Here is a 25,799-nt window from a genome sequence, read left to right on the forward strand (position 1 = left end):
TGGTTTTTGTTAGACTGAAATAGGCCACTCTTTCAGAAAAGGACTTGCTGAATTGTTCTCTTCTATGCTTTATTGAAAAGCAGGTGCCCTGTTTCCTGATGGTGGTGTAAAGAAGGCTGGGGTGTGCTGGAGAGTAAATGAGCTTTGTAGGAGTGATCTGCGGTCCTACAGATTGCGTAGACATTTGTGAAGTGGAGATACAGAAATGCGGTTACAGCTGAAGAATCCTAGTATTGGTTAAGCTTGAGGCATAATGGATATTCTTGGCAAACTTGAAAATCCACAACTGATAGGAAAATTTGCTCTTAAAAACACCATGATTTTTTGTTTGAGGGCATCCATTTGAAAGCATATGAGGTTAAATAATGAATTTACTAATTTGAGGGATGCTGACAGCTTGTTTCTCTAAACATAAAGGGATTTGTAGGTTACTTTATACGGGGAGGGGAAAAGGGACATTACAGGCTCAAAACCGATAACACTTTGCAGTTGAATCAAAAAAGAGCTAAGAAAGACTCAGACATGAAGAGTAAAGATATATCTTAATTTGCTGTTATTGTAATGAGAATACTTTGAAATTCCACATATTTTATTGTGCTATCTTTATTAAGTAACTAGTCAAATTTGAAGTCTATATGTTGTCTAGGGCAAAGGCACTTTTTTTTTTTTTTTATAATGCCGGTATTACGATTGAAAGTCACGACCATAAGTGAATAAGTGAAATTCAACACTGAAAATAGTTGGTGATTTTTTTTTTTTCCCCTCCCCTCTGTAGATTTCCATTCTGATCAATGGACAAGGGGATTAACCTGCCAAAAATGGCTGATATAACCAAGACAGAAGAACAGGAAGTAGAGAAGAGTTTGGATGAAGAAGTGGAGAAAACACCTCATACTTTAGAGGCAGATTCAGGTATTGGTTGGGAAGGCGATGGTTCAACTTCAGGTACAGTGCACTCCACTGAAAATGAAAAAGAAGTTGATAGTGTTAATCAGGATGGCAGAGCAAAAAGGAAGAATTTAGATCCTGAAGATGAACCTCCTAAGAAAGTAGTGAGTATCATTTATTTTGAGCTATGTTCAAATCTTTGTTTCAAAGCCTTAGCTCAAGAAAAGATTGAAAATATTTATGCTAAACACATGTGAACCAGCATGAAACACCAAATGTCAAAGTTTGTGGGTAGCTTCCTAGCAAAATAACAGGTGCAGAAGTTATGTTGGGTCTAACAGAAGAGAAAAAGGGCTAGTAATTAGAATGTTAAGAAAACTGATCTCAGCACATGCTTAGTCTAATTCTAAGATTATCATTCCATCGTCTGTGTGGTAGCAGTCTGGTAGTGCAGTGTAAGGTTTACTGGCATTAGTCCAAGTCCCGTGTCTTGAATTGATATGTTTTGTGTGTTGTTATCCTGTGAGTTAGTATCGTTATCTGTGCATGGGAGGTTCTTCCATAAGATAACTTTGTCCTTTGATTTCCTCAGTAAAGTACTGTATAATGTAGAAAACTCTACAAACTGCATCCTCTGTGATACAATTTCAGTATGATTTGTTAGCAAAGTGAAGTACTGAAAGGTTTACAGATGCCTTTTTTTTTTAAGACTGCAAGAGTAGCAGAAAATATTTGACCTTTTAACAGGGAGGGTGAAAAGGGTAATGTTTTATATGGCGCTGTCCCTTGTTATGTATAAGCTTGTAGAAACTGATGCTGTAATATGCAGTCTAATTTTGACCTTTTGGGATATTTGAGTATAATTTGAAAACATCTTTGACCTAACGTTTTGTTTTTCTGTCCAGAATTTTTCCAGGATGTTAATGTGTGGCTAAGCAATCTGGTAAAATAAAGGGTGCCCTTTGTTGTGGTAGAAACATTATTAACCCTTTCATCTTTGAATAAGGTAGTTCTGTGATAAGGTTTAGGTGGACAAGAAATACTTTGTTTTTGTGTAGCTTAAGGGTGTGGCATAGTGATTGCATTGAATGCAGCTGCCAGCATCTCAATGTTGTTGCTGATGGCTGTTTGCAACTGTGCTTGCAGCAGCTGAGATGAGTTAATGGATTGTAGAAATATGTCCCCCATGCTTGTTGAAGTCAGCTATTCTAGCTTATGTCACCTTCAGTGGCCATTCAGGGAGCCATCTGTGCTTATCCTAAAAAAGACTAGAAATGGTCAAAATACTTGTTAGTATCATTCAGCCGAGTGTGGTAATAAACAGATGATGGGATCATAGAGATTCTAGACAAGTATGTCTGTGTTCATGCTGAAGATTACCAAAATTATATGAAACACTGAAGAATTTGTGTAGTATATGAAAGTCAGTCAAACCTTCTTTTTCCTTGAGGAATTGCTATTTGAGTAATAATATATCGGATGTTGATTTTTGTAGACAACTGTTAGGAGTGCTTTTAATTGCTGTGTGAATTCATACTGGCTGGGGCTTTATGGCATGTTTGTGGGTTTTAACTGAGAATCCTTCATTCTAGTTTGTACTGTTATTTCGAATGCTTTTGTGTGTCACAGAATTTCTGTTGGTTTTCCATGTTCTGTTACTTTGTGTTTTATTTATAATTTATTTTAATTTCATGTATGTATGTAATTGAAGATTATTTTCAAGGTGAAGAAATGCTAGGAGCATACTATCTGGATGTAGACTGCTTCTTTGTGTTACATGGGGCTGAATTCTCGTGGAATATTTCTACAGCTAACTGTTAAGCATTAAATGGGATACGTTATCAAGTCATTACTCTCATTCCCTTACCATGGTCTTTTCAAAGCTCTGACAGTGGGATCATCCACTTGGGGCTTTGAGACATCAGCTGGTTGGCATTTTGGTTAAATTGGCAGTTTATACTCTTCTGTTAGATGGAAACACAGAATTTCTGAAACAGGGTTTTTGAAGAAGCTTCAAGTTCCTTGAGAAGGAACATCCTCTTCAATCCCAGGCTTAAGAGGAATGAAACTGTTTCTTTGAGAGTGGTGAGAGTATTAGAGAAATGAAAGTTAAGTATTTCTGTGAAGGAACAATGCTGGGCATCATCCGTCAGAAATTACTTGGACCAACTGAAAAGGGGATTAAATTTTTAAGGGAGTTGTCTGTCTGATAGTTGAAGTACTGATGTCAGTACCAGGACGGATATGGGAAGTTGTTTTAAATATATAATGATGGTGCTCTTCATAGTATTACTTGTTTACTTTCTTAAATGCTCAAAGTGAACACAGGTCTTTTGATTAAATGAAAAAGTAATAGAAAGAATTCACTGCTTGAGTCTATTCCTTCCCTCATTTCTACAGCGTGAGGTAGGCCATGGGCAAGCTGTAGCTGCACATTATAATGAACTTCAGGAAGTTGGGTTGGAAAAACGTAGCCAGTCTCGCATATTCTACCTCCGGAACTTTAATAATTGGACAAAGAGCGTCCTCATTGGTAAGCTTTCTCAATTGATTGCTTAGACTTTAATAAAATGTAACTAATTTTTGTATCAAAATGTAACTTTTTTCTTCTTTCTGATGTTGATTATGGCACTTTGTCTAGTAATACATAGTGAGATTATTTTCAAGTGCAATAGAGTATCTGTATTTATTTTTATTTTGAATATTTGTGATAGTGTTTTATATTGTTGGAGTGTTGAGTATATGCTAAATTTTTAAAGAACAACTGATCTGCAAAATACAAGGAGTTCATACTGGAAACTGTCGTTCTTCATGACATTTCGAAAGAGAAAGGTACAGCTTCAAATCATAAAGAATCCATCTGTTTTTGTTCGATTGAGCTGTTCTTGTTATTTAAATCTATCTCAAATAATTTCATAGCCATTTTCTCAAAGCAGTCTGTCCTTAGGTCTAGATTAAGCAATTCTGTAGGAAACTTGAACACATAAATATTTTCTGTATTACCCATAGTCAACGGCTTAAAAAGATGAAAAACTAGAGGATGTAGTTCTTTAAGATTCAGCAGCTTTTTATAAAAGGCAAAGTCTGCTATCCCACAAATTAATTCCAAAGGGAGGAAACAAAACCATCAGATATCTCCAAAGAAAGAAAAGAATTACTGGGAGCACCACAGATTCATGAAGAGGGATCCATGCCAGGAGATGTTGGCACCATTTGTCGTAGCATGGTGCTTTTTGTTGTGTTGTATCAGAGTAGTTAGAAGCAATATCTCAGTTTATATAAAAACTTTCCTGGAGCCTCTGTTTGAAGCCTTTCAGTCATGATGAATTTCAGTAGTGTGGTGTTATAGCAGTTGTATCCAAACATATTTCATGTCTCTTACTGTGAAGAAAAGTTGCTAGCATGCTGATATGTTTTGCATAATATGCCAACACCAGTCAGCGCAGAGATAATGTAGACAAGAGTGGAGATAGAAGAGAAAATGAAATTGGGATATGTAGGGTAAAAAGAGAGCAAAGAAGTAGCTGGTGTTACTGGAAGGCCTAGGAGAGTGAGTGGAGAACATTATGCATTTTTGTAACGTGACTGCAAGGAAAAGTTGTGGCTGATGCATTTAATTGGCTTTTACTCTTTTGTAAAAGGCTTTCCCATACTTTTAAATAACATCTACCTTCATTATAATGGTAATGAAAGGAAACCTGTTTCCCCAAGCACGGGGTGGTTGTTTAGCGATGTGCAGTTTTGCCTTTGTCTGCCAGGGAGACAGTTCAGAGGTCCAATCACATTACATGCAAAGCACATTAAGCACAGAAAATACTATCTTCTCCATAGTTTTAAAAATTTGTGGTTGCTTTCATCATTAGTGGTTTCTAGAATAAGAGATTTAAGTCTGTAATGTTAAGAAGACTTATAGGCAAAGTAAGTTCTGAGCTGTTTTAAAGTTCTCAAACCCTTTTGGTCCTTTAGGGGTCTTTCTACAATACAAGTGAATTAGAGAGACCTGTATATGTGTTCTTTCTCTTTATTTTTCTAGGTGAATTTATAGACCGGGTACGACGGAAAAAGAATGATATAACTGTTTTGGATCTAGGATGTGGCAAAGGTGGAGACTTACTGAAATGGAAAAAAGGCAGAATTAAAAAACTTGTCTGTACTGGTAAGAAGACACAATAACTTTCCAGGGAAAGTACACCAGTGTTTTATGGGAAAAACAAGCATATCTCCAGTCTTTTATTTATTTCTTTTTTTTAGTAAGCCTAAGAATCCAACGATATGCTTTCTGTCAAAAAGTCGTCTTTTGTCTTTTAGCCTGAAGGCATCAACTTGATTGCCAGCATAAATATAAGAACCATTGATTTTCTGTGTAATGAGCTTTCAGTTCAACTCATAAATAAAAACTACTATCAGTAAAGAAACACACAATTACCATAGATTGTCTTAGGCAAAGTGTGACATTGGGGAAAAGACCGACATTGTGTATTTTATGTATTTTCTCCCACATCTAATCTCTTGCAGTGTTCTTAACTGTTCTGAAAATACGCACTTAAGAGTTACATTTAAAAAAATCAAACAAGCCCTGCAGTGGTTTGACAAAAAAATGGTCTGATTAAATAATTTTTCATTTAAATAGTTTGCTTAGATGTTGGGAAGGAGATATCATCTTCCCTTCTCCCAAAAAGCATGCCAAGGATAATCAGAGGAAGCATTACATAACTTCAAATTTAACAGATACTAAACTTTCATAAAATCCCGTTAGTGGGAATTATTCTGGATATTCTACATTTTAGAGTTCTTTTTACCTTTCTTTTTCAGTTGACAGTCTTCAAATACAGTTAATGAATTTGCTTGCGAAGTTGTTATGTAAAGTTATTGCGTATTAGTTTTAATATAATTCAGTGAAATTCTCTGTCTGAGAGAGGAACATTCTTAAAAACAAAATAAAAAAAAAAATCCCATGATGCAATATATCAGCATATATCACAAACAATTGCATTTCAACATCTTGTATATTTGTAAGGAGATGAAGATTTTCCAGTACTGTTGGAAAAACTCTGGGAGCTGAACTGTTTTAGCTAATGCATACCAGACACTTAACGCTAACAGCACTTAGTATCAATCACCTAATATCCATCACTTAAAATTTTGGAGGCTTGCTTTGTACTTCTGAGGATGGGAGCTTTCTAAAATCTTCAGATTACAACTTCTGTCTGAAGTAAAGACTGAAAATGACAAAGAGTTATAATCCCAAACACCTCCTACAAATTAAATTCCTTCTTTACAAATTGGAATTAAAAGTGTTTGTTCCCATCAAAGTGTAACTGAAGATCAACTTTTATTCCTGCTGTAGTGGATCTGCTGTATTCTAGTTTTCTTGTCTGGGGAGCAGTTTACATGCTTTTTTTTTTTCCGTAAATTTCTCTCTCTCTTTCTAGATATTGCTGACATTTCTGTGCAACAGTGCAAGCAGCGATATGAAGACATGAAAGCCCGATGTCGTTATAATGAACATATTTTTGATGCAGAATTTATACAAGCAGATAGTACCAAGGTACAGTTCCTATGCTTTATAATATTTTGGGGATTTAATGTTCTTGTGTTAAGCAAGTATAGGAAGTGATGCTAGTGCTGTAATATTTAGGGCATGTATACAATTTAGGGCTCTCTACAATTACCTGAAAAGCAGTTGCAGAGACGTGGGTGTTGGTCTCTTCTCACAAGTGACTAGCGACAGGACAAGAGGAAATGGCCTCAAGTTGCACCAGGGGAGGTTCAGGCTGGATATTAGGAAAAATTAAGATCAGATTGTTGTACTATCAGGAGAATCAACCATACAGGTTACTGAGACGTAGTTAAATGCGTTTTATTACAGTTTTACAGTGTAACGTTCTTGAAGCCTGAATGTCTTCTTCAGATGATAAATCTGGTGCTTTCAGTTTCTTTCACTTGACAAGGGGAAGGAAATGACTACTTACTTTTGGAGTTCTGGGAGCCAGCCTGGGATGTTGGAAACTATCTTGGTGAATGTGTTTTTTATGCTGGAATGACTAAGGGACGTCTTCAGTCTGGAGAAGAGGAGGCTGAGGGGAGACCTTATCGCTCTCTACAATTACCTGAAAAGCAGTTGCAGAGAGGTGGGTGTTGGTCTCTTCTCGCAAGTGACTAATGACAGGACAAGAGGAAATGGCCTCAAGTTGCGCCAGGGGAGGTTCAGGCTGGATATTAGGAAAAAATTCTTTACTGAGAGAGTGGTGGAACACTGGAACAGGCTGCCCAGGGAAGTCGTGGAGTCACCCTCACTGGAGGTGTTCAAGGAATGTGTGGACGAGGCATTGTGGGACATGGTTTAGTGGGCATGGTGGTGTTGGGTTGATGGTTGGACTTGATGATCTCACAGGTCTTTTCCAACCTTAGTGATTCTGTGATTCTGTGAAAATCTCCTTCTCCAATCTCCTTGTCCAATTCCGCCCACCTTTGTTTCTCAGTTTCCTGTATCTCTCTTTCTCAAAACGCAGAGAGGGAGTAAACGAGAAGATAAAATTGCTATGGGTATGTGAAGTGTCCATTTTGTCTTGCCACATACAGAATGTTGACAGTATGTGGCATGAACTAGTAGAGACTGAGAGTGAGTGGGTGGATGGGAAGTCTGGGAGAGAAGAGAAACTTTGGTAGAACTCTTAAGTATGAAATATTTTAAGTACGGAATGCATATCATGGGCCTTGGGCAGAACCTCTGTGCTCCTGTGTTGTTTATGGTGGCTTACTAGTATTGTATAAAAGAACCCTGATCGACAAGAGTCAGAGAACTGCTGCGTACAGGGTCAAACTGTGGCAAACTGTAACCTGACAAATTTCAAGGGCTCCAAGTCCTTCAGAGTTACTGGTTGCTTGGTCTGGGGTGGGGAGGGGTATGTTGGTACATAGGTACTTACGTGTGTGAGAATACAGAATACAACTCAGTGGGCAGGCAATTTGCTGTATTTGAAACAACCCCTCCTCCTCTCAATTTTATGTTTAATGTTTTATATGTTCTCATTACAGAGATTCAGTAAACTGAAAATTCATTTTATTATAATAATTGTTTCCAGCTAAATGGTGGCCGGTTATAAACTCTCAGCAGTAAAATATCTCTGGAAGATATTAGGTAACTAACCTTGGGTTTTGGCCTTTCAGGTGTAGTGGTGTTACTTGACAACATGAAAAGAATTTGAGGACATGATAACTTTGAAATGTGTATGTGTGTTCTTGTTGTTCCCAAATGTTATGTATGGTTTTCTGTGTTGCAGAGGACTTTTTCTTACTCTTACCTTTTTCATCTTGTTCTTGTTAAACTTGTGAAGGAGTGGGGGCTTAAAGGAAAAACTTCAAAGAATTATGGAAGTAGTGTATTTTCACAGAATCACTAAGGTTGGAAAAGATCTGTAAGATCATCAAGTCCAACCATCAACCCAACACCACCATGCCCACTAAACCATGTCCCACAATGCCTCGTCCACACATTCCTTGAACACCTCCAGTGAGGGTGACTCCACGACTTCCCTGGGCAGCCTGTTCCAGTGTTCCACCACTCTCTCAGTAAAGAATTTTTTCCTAATATCCAGCCTGAACCTCCCCTGGCGCAACTTGAGGCCATTTCCTCTTGTCCTGTCATTAGTCACTTGTGAGAAGAGACCAACACCCACCTCTCTGCAACTGCTTTTCAGGTAATTGTAGAGAGCGATGAGGTCTCCCCTCAGCCTCCTCTTCTCCAGGCTAAACAATCCCAGCTCCCTCAGCTGCTCCTCATAGGACTCGTGCTCCAGACCCTTCACCGGCTTCGTCGCCCTTCTCTGGACACGTTCTAGCACCTCAATGTCCTTCTTGTAGTGAGGGGCCCAAAACTGAACACAGTATTCGAGGTGCGGCCTCACCAGAGCAGAGTACAGAGGCATGATCACCTCCCTGCTCCTGCTGGCCACACTATTTCTGATACAGACTAGGATGCCGTTGGCCGCCTTGGCCACCTGGGCACACTGCTGGCTCATATTCAGCCGGCTGTCAATCAACACCCCCAGGTCCTTTTCCACTGGGCAGCTTTCCAGCCACTCATCCGCAAGCCTGTAGCGTTGCATGGGGTTGTTGTGACCCAAGTGCAGGACCCGGCACTTGGCCTTGTTGAACCCCGTACATTTGTACTCGGCCCATCAATCCAGCCTGTCCAGATCCCTCTGCAGAGCCTTCCTTCCCTCGAGCAGATCAACACTCCCACTCAACTTGGTGTCGTCTGCAGACTTGCTGAGGGTGCACTCAATCCCCTCAACCCAGATCATAGATAAAGATATTAAACAAGACCGGCCCCAAAACTGAGCCCTGGGGTACTCTGCTTGTGACTGGCCACCAACTGGATTTCGCTCCATTCAGCACGGCTCTCTGGGCTCGGCCGTCCAGCCACTTTTTTACCCAGCGAAGAGTGCACCTGTCTGAGCCACGAGTCGCCATCTTCTCCAGGAGAATACTGTGGGAGACAGTGTCGAAGGCTTTACTGAAGTCCAGGTAGACAACATCGACAGCCTTTCCCTCATCCACTAGGCGGGTCACCTGGTCATAGAAGGAGATCAGGTTGGTCAAGGAGGACCTGCCTTCCATGAACCCGTGCTGGCTGGGCCTGATCCCTTGGTTGTCCTGCATGTGCCCTGTGAGCGCCCTCAAGATGAACCTCTCCATAATATTCCCCGGTACCAAGGTCAGGCTGACAGGCCTGTAGTTCCCCGGATCCTCCTTCCGGCCCTTTTTGTAGATGGGTGTCACATTGGCGAGCCTCCAGTCGTCTGGGACCTCCCCTGTTAACCAGGACTGTTGATAAATGATGGAGAGTGGCTTGGCAAGCTCCTCCGCCAGCTCCCTCAGTACTCTTGGGTGGATGCCATCAGGCCCCATAGACTTGTGAGTGTCCAGGTGGCATAGCAGGTCATTAACTGCTTCCTCCTGGATCATGGGGAGTTTGTTTTGCTCTCCATCCCTGCCTTCCAGCTCAGGGAGCTGGATACCCTGAGGATACCTGGTATGGCTATTCAAGACTGAGGCAAAGAAGGCATTAAATACCTCAGCCTTTTCGTCATCCTTTGTGATGGATGTTCCCCCCCACATCCAGTAAAGGATGGAGGTTCTCCTTGGCTCTCTTTTTGTTGTTAATGTATTTGTAAAAACATTTTTTGTTATCCCTTACGACCATGGCCAGATTGAGCTCTAGCTGGGCTTTTGCCTTTCTAATTCCCTCTCTGCGTGACCTAATGAGGTCCTTGTACTCTTCTTCAGTTGCCTGCCCTTTCTTCCAAAGGTGATAAACTCTCCTTTTTATCCTGAGTCCCAGCAAAAGCTCCCCGTTCAGCCAGGCTGGTCGTCTTCCCCGCTGGCTCTTCTAATGGCACATGGGTACTGCCTGCTCCTGCACCTTTAAGATTTCCTTCTTGAAGAAGGTCCAGCCTTCCTGGACCCCTTTGCCCTTCAGGACCGTCTCCCAAGGGCCCCTCTCAACCAGGGTCCTGAACAGGCTGAAGTCTGCCCTCCGGAAGTCCGTCATAGTGGTTTTGCTGACCCCCCTCCTTACTTGGCCAAGAATTGAGAATTCTATCATTTCATGGTTGCTAAGCCCAAGACAGCCTCCAGCTTTCACTTTTCCCACCAGACCCTCTCTGTAAACAGCAGGTCAAGCAGGGCTTTTGTTGGAAGATTTAAATGAATCATGCTTGTTGCTGCAGCTTTTGTTACTTTTTTTTTTTAAATCTATTTCAGGATCTCTTGTCTTCAAAATACAATGATCCAGATATGCGCTTTGATATTTGCAGCTGTCAATTTGTTTACCATTACTCATTTGAGACATATGAGCAGGCTGACATGATGCTTAAAAACGCTTGTGGGAACCTCTCTCCTGGAGGCTATTTCATTGGCACAACTCCAAATAGCTTTGAACTTGTGTAAGTACTTTTATGTTCATTAGTCCTTCAAAAGTCTGTGAAGCTTTTTTAAGTGATAGTCGTTCTTACCATGCTCTGATAAGTTCGTGTAAACAAAAGCAAGTTTTATGCCACAATTCTGGATTCTAGTCAGGAAAATCTCACTCATGAACTTTAATGAAACAGGTAAACTTTAGTCAAACAGGTAAATCTGTCCTAATCCTTGTCTCTTGCACCCATGGCTCTTCTGGTATAGAGTATAGATCTTCATGCACCAACCCTCTGTAGCGACTTTAATAGTGGCAAAGTAGCCACAGTCTGGAGAATAACTGTCAGGGTTTGGCTGTGGGTGTTCCAAGAAGCCTGACTTGTCCATGTAGACTGTGTCTGGGCTAAAGGTTAATTTTCTAGGTCCATTTAGTCCTTGGTATGTTGTATAGGAATGATAAACTGTTAAAACCTAGCATGCTGCTTCTCTACATTTCACTGTTTCATTGTCTTATTAGATAAGGGAGGTGGGAAACTACAGACATCACTGAATGCTCTAGTACTAGGAGAAACACTTTCAGGCCTCAGTTTTCTTTGCCTGTTAAATGGTAAACTGGTCAGTTAATGTTTGTTTATATCATTTTATAGAAAGCGACTTGAAGCTTCAGAAACAAATTCGTTTGGGAACGAGGTATACAGTGTAAAATTTGAAAAGAAGGGAGAATATCCCTTGTTTGGCTGCAAGTATGATTTCCACTTGGAAGAAGTGGTTGATGTCCCGGAGTTCTTGGTTTACTTTCCATTACTGGAGGAGTGAGTTAAGTTTTGAATTCATTATACAATGGAAGCTGTGAAACATAATAAGCATTTGTTTAGCTTGTGTGTCATTGCATAATACTTGCAGAAAATTATATTTTGGCTTTCTTACTGTATTTTTCAGTTCTTCATTTTTTTGTTGTTGCTCCAAATGAAGAGGTTTCTTGCATTTCCATCCACAACTGTAGTCTGTCCATTGCACTCAGTTGAAGGTGCTCTGGTCAGAAGCTGTGAAGACTTAAACTAGGTCTCACGCGAGAATGTCTGTATCTGATATGCTGGATCTGTCAGCAAACCCTTAGTGCTGTCAAATTTTCTTCTTTAATCTTAACTTTTTTGGGGATTTCATTCTACCTTTCTTTAGTTCTTCAGCAAGCCTTCTTATATATCCTCTTCATCATGGTGCCTCTTTCTTGTCTTCTCCAACTTTCTTTGGATGTTCGTAGGATTTTTCCTACAACTTATTTTTTCTCCCTCTAAATCTTCTTCATCTGTGAGCATATGTTTTGGTGTTACCTCTGTGTGAATTCAGATTTGCCTTTCCCAGCCTGTCTCCTGAGGTACTGACAAATGTTTCCGTGTTGGGGTTTTTCTTGCTGTTCAAGCTCAGTATTGTTGTTAAACAATATTAAACTTTCCCTTCAAACCTGTGTATTTTCGCACATTTCATTTGTAGTTCTCTATGACAAATACCAGCATCTGTCACTGACAGCTGTAACTTCAGTGTTGTATGACCACAGTGTCTATATATAATTGAGATGTAAGGCACTAAATCTAGTAGAAAGAGGTTCTCTAAACATATCCATAGCATAGTCTGTCTGGAAGCTTAAATGGAACTTACTTCTCTGTGTTGGGAGAGGAGACATTTTTCTATTAAAATATTTGTAAATTATTTCAGTGTAGATTTTTATTGTCCTAATTTAAAAAAGTACAATTTGTGGTGGTAGTGCAGTTTTTTTTCATCTGAATGTCTTTACTAAAAAAACGAATTCTAGAAAGAGTGTAATCCTAGTGATTCCCATAAGATGTCACTGTGGCTTAAAATTGTTCCTTTGAAAATAAAACTACAATAATTTTGTGGCTTCCCTAATTAAGCTTATTATTTGGACAGAATGGCGAAGAAGCACGGTATGAAATTAGTCTACAAAATGACATTTCGGGAATTCTATGAAGAAAAAATCAAGAATGAGGAGCATAAAATGCTGTTAAGGAGAATGCAGGCCTTGGAGGTAAATACAGAGTTAACTTGTTTCATTTAAATAGCATTTTACATCTTGTTAATTATTTGTGCAATAATTGAAATTCCTGTTGTGAACATTGTACAATTAATTAAGGGCTACCAATAGAAGAACAAACTCCTGTGGCTGAAAGTGTGATTGTGGTGGGTTGACCTTGACTGGCTGCCAGACACCCACCAACCTGCTCTCTTGTTCCCTCTTCCCAACAGGATGAGGGAAGAAAAGAACAAAAAAACTTGTAGGTCAAGATAAAGACAGGGAGATTGCTTAGCAGTTACCATCATGGGCAAAACAGACTAAACGTGGAGAAGATTAATTTAATTTATTACAAACCCCCCCCCCCAAGAGTAAGATGGTGAGAAACAAAGACAAACCTAAAAACACCTTCACCCCACCTACTGCTTGCTCCCAAGCTCAGCTTCACTCCTTCATTCCTGACTTCTCTACCTCCTCTCCTCGCCCAGCAGCACAGGGGGATGGGGAATGGGGGTTGTGGTCACTCCATAACACTTTGTCTCTGCTGCTCCTTCCTCCTCACACTTTTTCCGCTGTTCCAGCATGGGTCCCTCCCATAGGATACAGCCCTTCACAAACTGCTTCAGCGTGTGTTCTCTCCATGGGGTACAGTCCTTCAGGCAGAGACTGCTCCAGTGTGGGTTGGTTCCTCACGGGGTTGCAGCTCCTGCCAGAAAACCTGCTCCTGGTTGGGCTCCTCTCCACTGGCCACAGCTCCTGCCAGGAGCTTGCTCCTGTGTGGGCTCTCCACAGGCTGCAGCTTCCTTCGCGGCGTATCTGCCTGCTGCAGCGTGGGGTCTTCCACGGGCTGCAGGTGGATATCTGTACCACCGTGGTCCTCCATGGGCTGCAGAGGGACAGCCTGCCTCACCATGGTCTTCACCACGGGCTGCAGGGGAATCTCTTCTCCTCCCCTTCTTCTCTGGCCTTGGGGTCTGCAGGGTAGTTTCACATTTTTCCTTGCTCCTCTGTCACAGCTGTTGTGCCGGTTTTTTTCCGCTTTCTTGAGTATGTTTTCCCAGAGGCGCCCCACTCGTGGCTGAGGAGCTCAGCTGTGCCCTGGGGTGACTCCATTGGAGCTCGCGGAACTGTCTGTGTCTGGGACAGCCCTGGCCCCTGCCTCTCCTCATGGAGGCCACCTCTGGCAGCCCCCCACTGCCATCACCTGGGCACCAGCACCCAATAGAGTGATTCAGTTCTGTAGATAAAATTCCAATTTTGAGGCAAGTTGTCATTTTTATTAAGTAGTAAGCAGAAGCACAAGAATCATGTCTGGTGTCAGACAGTGGTAACTGTAATCCATTTCTTCCTCAGCAGAGAGAGACTGAAAGCTGGATCTTTGTGCAAGGAATATCGATTGAAAAGACAGAAAGTAATCTTTGTAGGAATAAAAGGAAAGGCTGTGTTTGTAGAAGAAAATGGTACTTAACTGTAACTGAGCTTATGTTTTTGCCCAGTGTTTTTACTTTTTTATCCTCAAGCTCGTATCCTGGATGACTTTAGCAGCTTCAGAGAAACCATTTCTGAGGCTTTGGTTTTACTCGCAGTTCTCTGTGCTTCCTTCCTCCCTCAAACAGTACAATTTTCAGCATAAAACGATCAAGTAAAGTATCTGGTGACTTATTAAACTGCAAGTGGACTTGACTGTCCTTGTTGACTCTGAAAGGGACAGTGCTTTGTATGGGCTCATATTGCCAGTAGCATGGTGACACTGCCTTTTGACATACCAGCTTCGTTCTCAGACGCCGAGGTGAGCGGTGCCGGTTCCGGTACGGTCGGCAGCGGAGCATTCTGTCACGGTGCGCAGGGGGGTTTTCCGAACCAGGGGAACATCAGGGGGAGCCAAGAGAGCCGCATGGAGCCCGCAGCTCATGCAATAGCGGCTGACGAGACTTGGGCGGGGCCAGGAGCAATTGCGGGAGATTTAAACACAGTGTAACTGAAACTAGCACTCAGTTGTCGAGGCAACCAGCTCCGGTGCCAGGCATGGAGTGTTCTAGTGTGGTGCACAGGGGGGGTTTCTGAACCGGGGGAACCTCAGGGGGAGCCGAGAGAGCTGCCAGGAGCCCGCAGCTTGTGGGACAGCGGCTGATGAGACCTGGGTGGGCCGAGGAGCAATGGCAGCCAAGCCCCCCTGGTATGTATAAAAGAAGCCTTTAGGGAGCACTAGCAACCAGGAGTGCCGTGAACAAGGTGGTGTGTCAGTAAGGGCGTGTGGCATGCAAAGATGCAAGGGTTATTGATGTGTTAGAAACCACGGAAGTGCTTGAGAATGGTCACGTAGGAATCGGGGCTTTTACCCCCCAAAAAGTGACGGGATCAATAGCCAAACTGAAATGCATCTACGCCAAGGCATGCAGCATGGGCAACAAACAGGAGGAGCTAGAAGCCATTGTGCAGCGGGAAAACTATGATATAGTTGCCATCACGGAAACACGGTGGGATGACTCACAACTGGAGTGCTGCAACGGATGGCTATAAACACTTCAGAAGGGATAGGCAAGGAAGGAAAGGCAGTGGGGTAGCCCTGTATGTTAGGGAGTGTTTTGATTGTCTAGAGCCTGATGATGGTGACGATAGGGTTGAGTGTTTATGGGTAAGAACTGGGGGGAAGGCCAACAAGGCAGATATGGTGGGAGTCTGTTATAGACCACCCAACCAGGATGAAGAGGCAGATGAAATAGTCTATAAGCAGGTGGGAGAAGTCTCACAGTCGCTAGCCCTTGTTCTCGTGGGGGACTTCAACTTACCAGATGTCTGCTGGAAATACCGTACAGTGGAGAGGAAGCGGTCTAGGAGGTTCCTGGAGTGTGTGGAAGATACTTCCTGACACAGCTGGTGAGTGAGCCAACTAGGGAAGGTGCCCTGCTGGACCTGTTCTTTGTGAACGGAGAAGGACTTGTGGATGATGTGATGGTTGGAGGCATGGGGTGATGGATGTCTAGGGCATAGCGATCATGAAATGATAAGAGTTTCTGATTTGTGGAGAAGTAAGGAGGGGTGTCAGCAGCACTGCTACCTTGGACTTCAGGAGGGATGACTTCGGCCTGTTTAGGATCCTAGTTGACGGAGTCTCTTGGGAGGCAGTCCTGAAGGGCAACGGAGTCCAGGAAGGCTGGACATTGTTCAGGAAGGAAATCTTAAAGGCGCAGGAGTAGGCTGTCCCCATGTGCTGAAAGACAAGGTGGCAGGGAAGACGACTGTCCTGGCTGAACAGAGAGCTTTGCCTGGAACTCAGGAAAAAAAGGAGAGTTTGACCTTTGGAAGAAGGGGCAGGCAACTCAGGAGGACTACAAAGATGTCGTGAGGTCATGCAGGGAGAAAACTGGAAAGGCCAAATCCCAACTAGAACTTAATCTGGTGGCTGCCATAAAAGACAATAAAAAACGTTTCTATAAATATGTTAACAACAAAAGGAGGGCTAGGGAGAATTTTCATCCTTTGTTGGATACAGGGGGAAACATAGTGACAAAGGATGAGGAAAAGGCTGAGGTACTTAATGCCTTCTTTGCCTCAGTCTTGAACAGGAAGACCAGTTGTTCTCGGGGTACCCAGTCCCCTGAGCTGGAAGACAGGGAGCAGAATGAAACCCCCATAATGCAAGGTGAAATGGTTAGCAACCTGCAACACCACTTAGACACAAACAAGTCTATGGGGCCAGATGGGATCCACCCAAGGGTACCGAGGGAGCTGGCAGAAGTGCTCACCAAACCACTTTCCATCCTCTACCACCAGTCCTGGCTAACCGGGGAGGTCCCAGTTGACTGGAAGTTAGCAAATGTGACATCCATCTGTCAGTCTGACCTCAGTGCTGGGGAAGGTTATGGAACAGATCATCCCGAGTGTCATCAAGTGGCACGTGCAGGACAATCAGGTGGTCAGGCCCAGTCAGCATGGGTTTATGAAAGGCAAGCTTGACTAACCTGATAACCTTCTGTGACAAGGTGACGTGCTTAGTGGACGAGGGAAAGGCTGTGGATGTTCTTTACTTGGACTTCAGTAAAGCCTTTGACACCATTTCCCGTAGCATTTTCCTGGAGTAACTGACTGCTCGTGGCTTGGATGGGCGCACTTTTCGCTGGGTAAAAAAATGGCTGGATGTCTAGGCCCAAAGGGTTGTGGTGAATGGAGTTAAATCCAGTTGGCGGCTGGTCACAAGTGGTGTTCCCCAGGGCTCAGTATTAGGGCCAGTTTTGTTTAATATCTTTATCGATGATCTGGGTGAGGGGATTGAGTGCACCCTCAGTAAGTTTGCAGATGACACCAAGTTGAGTGGGAGTGTTGATCTGCTTGAAGGTAGGAGGGATCTGGACAGGCTGGATCGATGGGCCCAGGCCAATTGGATGAGGTTCAACAAGACCAAGTGTCGGGTCCTGCACTTGGGTCACAACAACCCCATGCAACGCTACAGGCTTGGGGACGAGTGGCTGGAAAGCTGCCCAGTGGAAAAGGACCTGGGGGTGTTGATGGACAGCCAGCTGAATATGAGCCAGCAGTGTGCCCAGGTGGCCAAGGTGGCCAATGGCATCCTGGTCTGTATCAGAAACAGTGTGGCCAGCAGGAGTAGGGAGGTGATAGTGCCCCTGTACTCGGCATTGGTGAGGCTGCACCTTGAACACTGTGTTGAGTTTTGGGCCCCTTGCTACAAGAAAGACACTGAAGTGCTGGAGCATGTTCGAAGAAGAGCAACGAAGCTGTTGAGGGGTTTGGAGCACAAGTCTTATGAGGAGCGGCTGAGGGAACTGGGGTTGTTCAGTCCGGAGAAGAGGAGGCTGAGGGGAGACCTTATTGCTCTCTACAACTACCTGAAAGGAGGCTGTAGAGAGGTAGGTGTTGGTCTCTTCTCCCAAGTGACTAGTGCTAGAACAAGAGGAAACGGCCTCAGGTTGTGCCAGAAGAGGTTTAGATTGAATATTAGGAAAAATTTCTTCACTGAAAGGGTTGTCAAACATTGGAACAGGCTGCCCAGGGAGGTGGTTGAGTCCCCATCCCTGGAGGTATTTAAAAGATGCGTGGATGAGGCGCTTAGGGACATGGTTTAGTGGTGGACTTGGCAGTGTTAGGTTTACGGTTGGACTTGGTGATCTTGAAGGTCTTTTCCAACCTAAACAATTCTATGATTCTAGAAGTGAGAGTTGTCTTAATTTAGTGGCTGCTTACAGTTGAGGACTGCATTGTTAAGTACAGACCATTATGCAGTAACTGGGATCTTAATAAGTATATATTAGTTTTGAAGAATCAGTTGTATACTTCTGTTACTGCTCCTGTGTGTTATTAAAGCATTTTAAGCATTCTGCTTGAAATCTTACACTTGCTCATTTCTTAGTACTTCTGCTTAAGAGATGCTGGTTTGTTCAGTTGCTGTTGTAAAAGAGGGTTTATCTAGGTGATACTTGTAATGAGCTGTACAGGGAGAATGATTTTTATAGTTACTGTTTCCCCCGTTTTGGAGATATAAGGATAAAAGTCAATTTAAAATCCTGGGTGTTGGATTTTCTGGGAACTAGGAAATATCAGACCTGATCTTATACGTGCTGTAAAAGAGAGATCTACATTTACCATCCTCTTAATTACTGACCTCTTCTGGGCTATGTTGTCACAAACCCTTGACTGATGTGATTAATATTTTTCTTTATTTTTTTTTCTATCTTGTCCAGCCATATTCTACATTTGGTGATTCCAGGCTTGTTTCTGATAAACCTGATGATTATGAGCATGCAAAAGAGTTCATCAAAGATGGCAAGGCAAAATTACCATTGGTAAGTTCCTTCTTACTTCACTAGAGCGAATGGTGTCTAGGTCCTGGTCTTTCGGATATGTGGTGCCGCCTTCATTTCAACTGCAGTGAAATTGGTATGAATGTCTCTGTGCATGTGAAAAATCGTAGAGCTGCAGGGCTGAGGAGTTCATCTAATCCATACCCCATACTCAAAGAATTGAATTCATTTAATTTGGTAGCTATTAAGAAATTTGTAACAATGCAAAAGGGAAGGATATTTTGCCATCTTCCTTAGCAGCTGTTCTAACGTAACTCTTTTTAATTTGAAGAATTTTCTTATGTGTCTGGATCTTCACACTACCGATTTAAAGCTTTAGTTTTCTTCTTTCAGCCCTAACAGGAGAGTTGGAAACTTTGTTCATAATATTCTATGTATTTGAAATCTTAAACATTGTTTTTCTATTGTCTTTTTGGGTGAAGAAGATTCAGCTCACTTCTTGGCCAAGTTTATTAAAGTTCTGTAAATGCTTTTTTTTAAATCTGCTGTGTCTTCATTATTTTTTTTTTAACAGAGCTCCTGGAATTAGACTAGTCTTATGTGCATAAAACTAAATCCATGGAATTAGACTAGTCCTATGTGCATAAAACTAAATCCATATATTTCCTCTCTCAATTTTATTAAATATGATATTCTTTTCACATTCTGGAATGAAAAAAAACTTTCTTTGTGATGATCGTAATCTTACCTTGTACAAAACTTAGTCTTCTATCCTGTCATATGTTTTTCTGCATTTCTCCTGTTTTAGCAGCTTGATTTATAACTTTAGAAATAAAAGAATACTGAACCATCTTTAATGGAGGTCACACTACATTTTAGATCAGTGGTCCAATTAAATATGTTTTTTTCTGCTTCTAGTCCTGTCTTCTAACGCACATGCTACCTTTCTGAGCTTGCTGTCTTTCTCCTGGTTTTATAAAGGGTTTTTCTTTCTTCCATTGTCCTAGCAGTACATGACAATGTTGGAGTTATCTGCAGCTGGTCCCTTCCCAGCCTTTCATTCTTCTATGTTGGTCTCAGAGCTGGGTGCATGATGGACAGGAGCCCGCACAGCTGCTGTTCCTGGGAAGCGAGCAGGAGGACAGGCGATGTCTGCTGTCGTTTTTCCCCAGGAACTGCTGACATCTGGCTATTGCCTCTACATCTGTAGCCAGGCTAGCTATTCAGGGTAGCATATAGCTGTGTGTTTGCTTCTGTCTGTGTGTTTTGGGAGTCAGACTGGATGGAAACCTTGCAAAGGCTTGGTTTAACTTAACTATTCATGCTGAATGGTTCCTGATAAGCAACGTTGGCTCTTCCAGTCTGAACTTTAGGTCTTTCTTATGTGTTGAGGCTGTTTGACAAGAGAGAACCAAAATTGGAGACTAGTTTGAGTAAAGATTGTAGTTTTAGTAAAATCATATGCAGTTACTGATAAATGGCATCCTATTTCATTGTCTTAGATATAGCATGAGGCTGGTCAGCTTGAAGTTTTCCTGCTTGGATTTTTCTTTTAATCACTGGTTTATCTGCCGTTCGTGTTCCGAATTCTTGAAGATGTATTCCTTTTACTATACATATAAAAATTCTACATCGAGAGGGAAAAGAAACCTGCTCTCTGTATTTGAAAATAAATATTTTAAAAAGAAAAATGCTTCTTTTAAGACATAAGCGTAAGAACACGAGAATGGTCAAGTCAGACCAAAGACCTCTTTTGCCAGGTGACACAGTACCTGGCAAAGAAGAAATCTGCTTGAACAAGCCTTTTTTCACTAGTGTTTTAAAAGATGAGTCATTTGGTCAGTATTGGTCAGTGGGTAGCATATGGGCTAAATCATGCTCCCAGTGAGGACTCACTGGAAGGGGGCAGAGTGGGCAGAGAAGAAACCAGCTTGTTGTTACCTCATGCTTCTTAATTGGTAGGGTAAATGGCAGCAGCTTTTTACTTGTGCACTTGCCTTCCTTTCATCCAAAAGGCTGAGCTAGGAGTAGGTTTCCTAGGCTGCAAGGCAGGCTGTTTTTTCACAATGTGTGAGCTGGATTGGGAGTTAGTCTCTTGTGAATAGCGTTTTTGTGGGCTGCAGGGAAGTGTTAGGTGGAGGCAGGCAGTATTCCTGGAGAAGGTGGCAGCACTGTGATATAGGGCCTCTTCTTGACTTCTGCACAAGTGTTGGGCATCTGGGGCTGGAGAGCAGCTTGAGCCAGGTCAATTCAAACTGATGTGTGGTAATGGACCCAGTGTGCTCTGCATTGCAGAGGCATCCAGTCCAACAGACTGTTGGCCTGTTCTCCTATACCTGTATAATTTAGGTGTGTTCCGTTATCTGGGGTGTTCCAATTCCCTACCGTCCTAGTTACTGGAGTTACAAGTATCTGTGGTCTATAGTAATGCTCTTCTAGTCCCTAAATAGCCAGCCAGTGTGGGTGGTTAGAAGTTGGTCTGTGAAAGATTGATTATCCTGAGTTAAATCGGTTTTATTGTTTCCTTATTTTTTGTTGAAACTGTATTTTTGCGTTTTTTGTCCCCTTCTAGGGAACCTTGAGTAAATCTGAATGGGAAGCAACAAGTAAGTACTGTTTTGAAAACTCAGTATTGACTGAGTGACTGCTGTGGAAAGTGTGTAAAATAGCCTGTTGGTTATGGAAGAAAATCCAAATTTTAAATATAATGAGATTTTATTATTTGTGTTATTCAAATGCCTATGTATAGATTATGTAATGCACACATCTCAAGAAATGGGGAGGGAAATGAGTAAAATAGGTTGAAATTTTGCTGTATTTAAGTAGCTTCTAGCACACAAACTTTTGGGCTAAAATAGTTTGGGGAAGCCTTACTTAGGATGTATGAAAAGAGGATGCCAGTGTTAAAGGATTATTTTGCTAGTATTAGAGGATTAAATCCTATACTTCTGTTTGGTACATTTGGATATTATACTGTTATCAGTCAACTAGAAAACAAACTCCAGTTGGGACATACATTCATCAAAAATAATACAAATCTGTTTTGGGAAGACAGGGACTGAAGCTTTACTCTTTGCCTGCAGTGATACGTTTCAGGAAGAAGCAATTAAAGCATGGAGGGTGAAGAGTTACTGAATGTTTTATAAAGGGAGGAGAAAAAAGTCAGTGCCTCAGACACTGAAAAGGATAAAGTATTGTTAAATATGTTTTGAAATTTTGTGAGCATGTGCCATGGAAAACTTTTGTCATTTTTTCCAATGTTGAATTGAATAAAACTCAGATATAAGGGACTAGGAATTCTATGGATAAAAACTGACTCCCACAGAGATTATTATTAACTTCTGTGTAACTGCAGCCACCCAGCATTTGCATTTTTGCAGATCATTTTACTGTTTGTGTTAGTGGTTTAAAGACAAACAAAAAATGCTGTTCAATTCATGAATAAAAAAATCTTCAGTTAAGGTGTTTGCGTTCTTAAATTATTACCTATTTTTTTAAAGGTATGATTCATAAGGTAGACATTAATTCCAGCAGTGTAAAAGTATTATGTAAACTATTGATCTAATTGAGAGGGGCTTTTTATACCTTTAAAGGTTCAGTGATGACTGTATTTTCTAAGTAGTATCTTTTTTTTAAAGAGATATTTGGAGTACAGAGCTTCTGATAGTTAGGGTATAAGCACAGCTTGCTTGTTACATGGAACTTCACTTTGCTTTATCACTGAGGCTTGTCTTGAAAGATTTGCAATGTAGCTATGGTACCTCATCCATTAAAACAAAAGCTGAGCTCAAGTGGAAATCCATAAATGTTTAACTAGAGTCACGGTCTCAAGAAACTGGTTTAACTTATGTGTCTGGTATGAAGCATAAGAATTTCTGACATAGCTGGCATTGATTATATGCCAAATAAGTATTTCCCAAGGGTGCTGGTTTGGGCTGTATGAGTATCCATTTCTAGAATCATACTGTTGGAGTTGAGAAAATGCCATCTAGTGTTTGTAAATATTTCATCTTTGTCTGTGATATTTTAAAAGAGCAAAATCAACAATCTTGTACCATGAGTTTATTCACTTCTTAATTAAAAATGAAGCTGATCATTTCACCCCTAATTGTCCATTACTGTGTGTGTGAAGGAGTCTTTAAACTTAGTTGCATATGACTTATGTACCAGTGAATGTTGGTTATGTATAGAATGGCATAGTAATTTATGAAATACATTCACATTTCAGTAATATTGTTAACTGAAGTTAGCATTGCATTAACCATATCAACAGTATTGAAAATATTTTGCTTTTGTGCATTCTTAGCTCTATTGTGAAAACATGTCTAAAACCATGCTGGAATTGAATGCTAGAGTTACTGGGAAACCATAGCAGTTTTTATAATTTCAGTAACCTGCTAACAGGTTGTTAGGGCAGAGTATCAACCTGTTTACATTTTGAAAACTTAACCGAGTGGCAGAGGAAGCTGAAACTTTAAATACTCCATTTTCTTTTTTAGGTATTTACTTGGTATTTGCATTTGAGAAGCAACTGTGAAACTTCACTTACTGGATGCGGCAAGAAGAGATCATATCAATGTGCAAGTTGGAATGGTCAGAAATCCATTGTGGCAACTATTTTTTTATTTTTTATTTTTTAATTCAGAAGTGTGCAGGACACTACCAAAAAATAGAGCAAGCTCGTGATTCTGAGTTACATTGCCTGTCTGTGACAGATGGACTTGTGTGTGTATATATAAGACAGATTCTGAACCAGTCTTTTTAAGCATTTGTAAGCAATATGCATGCTCTCAAAACTCATGTTTGAACTTGACACAACTTCATGTTAGAAACAAATGTTTTGTTAGTAGAAGTATGTTTGTGATTACAAGCCTGACCCTGCACTTTCTGAAGTTGATGGAAAAATGACTGTTGACTTCGGTGGTGCAGAATGAGGGCCTAAATATTGTAGTGCAGAGCTCAGTTAATTCATAATGAGATATATTCAGACATATAGGGTATGTCTACATTGCATGCAGAGCTAAGTGGCAAATAATATCTCAGTCAGTTTGAGTACCTCTGTGCTGTGCTCAAGCCTGCAGTGTAAATCTACCTTAGTGGTATTCAAGGTGTAGTTTACATGGTAAAGTCCCATAATGTTCTTGGGTTTTGTGCTTGCTGATATGTAGTGTCACTTCATGTGCTGTCAAGATTAAATGAGTTTGTTCTGTACAAAACTGCTCTGAAAGAACCGAATTTCAAAAGTTTTAAATCTTTCCATCGTTTTTCCAAATATGACTATGCGGTAATCAATAACAGCTGCTGAACTTAGATTACTGAACATTTTCTGTTGTATTAAAGACTCTCCTGACTTTTTGGTAGTTTTACTGTCTCCTAAAACTTATTAGACAGATCTTAGGATGTGTTTCTTACTTGTTTCATAAAATTCCAAATGCAGAAGGATGAGCTATTGGTGGTGATGGGGACCTCATTGCAATCCTTTAGGCATTAGGAACATGGTCACGTACTGGATCATGAACTAAAAGGGGAGCCTGTATAACATTTGAGGATACTGGAAGTTCACTCTTGGAGGGAGGGCTGTGTATGTGTGTACACACCCACGGCAGTACATGTGGATAACAATTCCCAAATTAGAGCCAAATATTTTATTTGGGAATGTAATCTAATGATATCAATAGGCAGAACTGTGCCTAACTACCATCTTAACTGCTTGTCAGAGCAGTTTCTTAGAGCTGTCTTAGGGATTTCTGACATGGTGTTTGCTCTGGTTTCCACATGCCTGTAGCCACCCACTACTGAGAGGGTGTGGGTACTTCATATTTTTTCTCTCCATTTTTGGGCTAACAGTAGCAGTTTGCTGCTGTTGGGTAGTGTGGTTTACATAGAGGTGAAATGTTGCTGGTACATGAGTATTTTGAAAAGATATAATAAACCTAGGAAAGAACATTTCTGTTACAAAGTTAAGCGCTCAAATTGTTTGAGTTTGTAGTTGTATTGCCTTCTCCCTGTAATTAGGTCATACTCTTCCCTTCGTGACTTCTGTTTTTTTTTTTTATTGTATAGAAGAACACCTATAACCTTCACCAAAGCAGTAGAATCACAGTCAGTTCTGCTGCTGAAATTAAGAAAACAAGACTCTCTCTTTTCTGCTAGAACTAGTACTCATGAAACTAGCTGAAAAATGCCAACACTATAGAAGTCCTGAAATGTTTCATTGAAATTTGTGTGCGTCAAAGCTAGTTTTGTTAGATTTATTGTATTAAATTTCATTTGCAGGTACATTGTTATGCTATTTTTTGGAAGAAATCAGAATAATAAAAAGAGAGGGGAATACAGTGGAGTGTCTTTCCTCTTTTAAGCAAATTTCAGTGTATCACAGAATCACATAATGGTTGAGGTTGGAAGGGACCTCTGGAGGTCATTAGGTCCAACCCTCCTGCTCAAGCAGGTTCACCTAGAGCCGGTTGTCTAGGACCATGTCCAGAGAGCTTTTGAATACCTCTGAGGTGGGAGACTCCACAACCTCCCTGGGCAACCTGTGCTGGTGCTCGGTCACCCTCCACAGTACAAAAGTGTTTCCTGCTGTTCAGAGGGAACCTCCTGTGTTTCAATGTGTGCCCATTGCCTCTGGCCCTGTCACTGGGCACCACTGAAGAGTCTGGCTCCATCTTTACACCATTCCTTCAGGTATTTGTACATCTTGGTAAGATTACCACCCTGAGCCTTCTCTTCTCCAGGCTAAACAGCCCTGGCTCTCTCAGCCTGTCCTCATGAGAGATGCTCCAGGATTTTGAATGTGATTGGACCCAGTATTGACCCCTGGGGTACACTGTTAGTAGCCTCCAACTAGACTTCGTTCCACTGATCACCACTTTCTGGTACCAGCTGCTTAGCCAGTTTGCAATCCACCTCACTGTCTGTTCCTCCAAGATGGTGTTAAAAGCTCTCCTGAAGTCAAGATAGGCTATATCCACTGCTCTCCCCTCATCTATCAAGCCAGTAATTTATTTCATCATAGAAGTTTATCTTGTTGGTCAAGCATGACTTCTCCTCAATGAATCCATGCTGACTGCTGATGATTTTCTTGTCCTTCATGTGCCTGGAAATAATCTCCGGTATCTGTTGCTCCATTACCTCATCGGGATGAGGTTGACTGTACTGTAGTTCCCTGGTTCCTCCTCCTTGCCCTTCTTGAAGATAGAAGTGGC

At 41.5% G+C, this 25,799-nt stretch overlaps 1 protein-coding gene across 3 annotated transcripts; it reads left to right on the plus strand.

Moving 5' to 3' along the window:
• The first annotated feature begins 782 nt into the window (after positions 1–782).
• RNMT (RNA guanine-7 methyltransferase) lies at positions 783–24,926 on the plus strand. Of its 3 annotated transcripts, XM_059815201.1 has the most exons (11): positions 783–1,052; positions 2,193–2,201; positions 3,295–3,421; positions 4,922–5,044; positions 6,321–6,436; positions 10,657–10,838; positions 11,454–11,618; positions 12,733–12,850; positions 18,532–18,633; positions 21,164–21,197; positions 23,091–24,926. In XM_059815201.1, the coding sequence occupies exons 1-11, from the start codon at positions 792–794 to the stop codon at positions 23,126–23,128; spliced, it is 1,275 nt and encodes a 424-aa protein (XP_059671184.1). In that variant the 5' UTR covers positions 783–791; the 3' UTR covers positions 23,129–24,926. The 3 variants fall into 3 exon arrangements, with proteins under 3 accessions (XP_059671184.1, XP_059671183.1, XP_059671186.1); XM_059815200.1 differs by lacking the exon at positions 2,193–2,201 and having other exon boundaries at positions 3,289–3,421; XM_059815203.1 differs by lacking the exons at positions 2,193–2,201; positions 11,454–11,618 and having other exon boundaries at positions 3,289–3,421.
• Positions 24,927–25,799: the final 873 nt, after the last annotated feature.

Source organism: Gavia stellata, chromosome 3 (genome assembly GCF_030936135.1).
Source record: "Gavia stellata isolate bGavSte3 chromosome 3, bGavSte3.hap2, whole genome shotgun sequence".
NCBI lineage: Eukaryota > Metazoa > Chordata > Aves > Gaviiformes > Gaviidae > Gavia > Gavia stellata.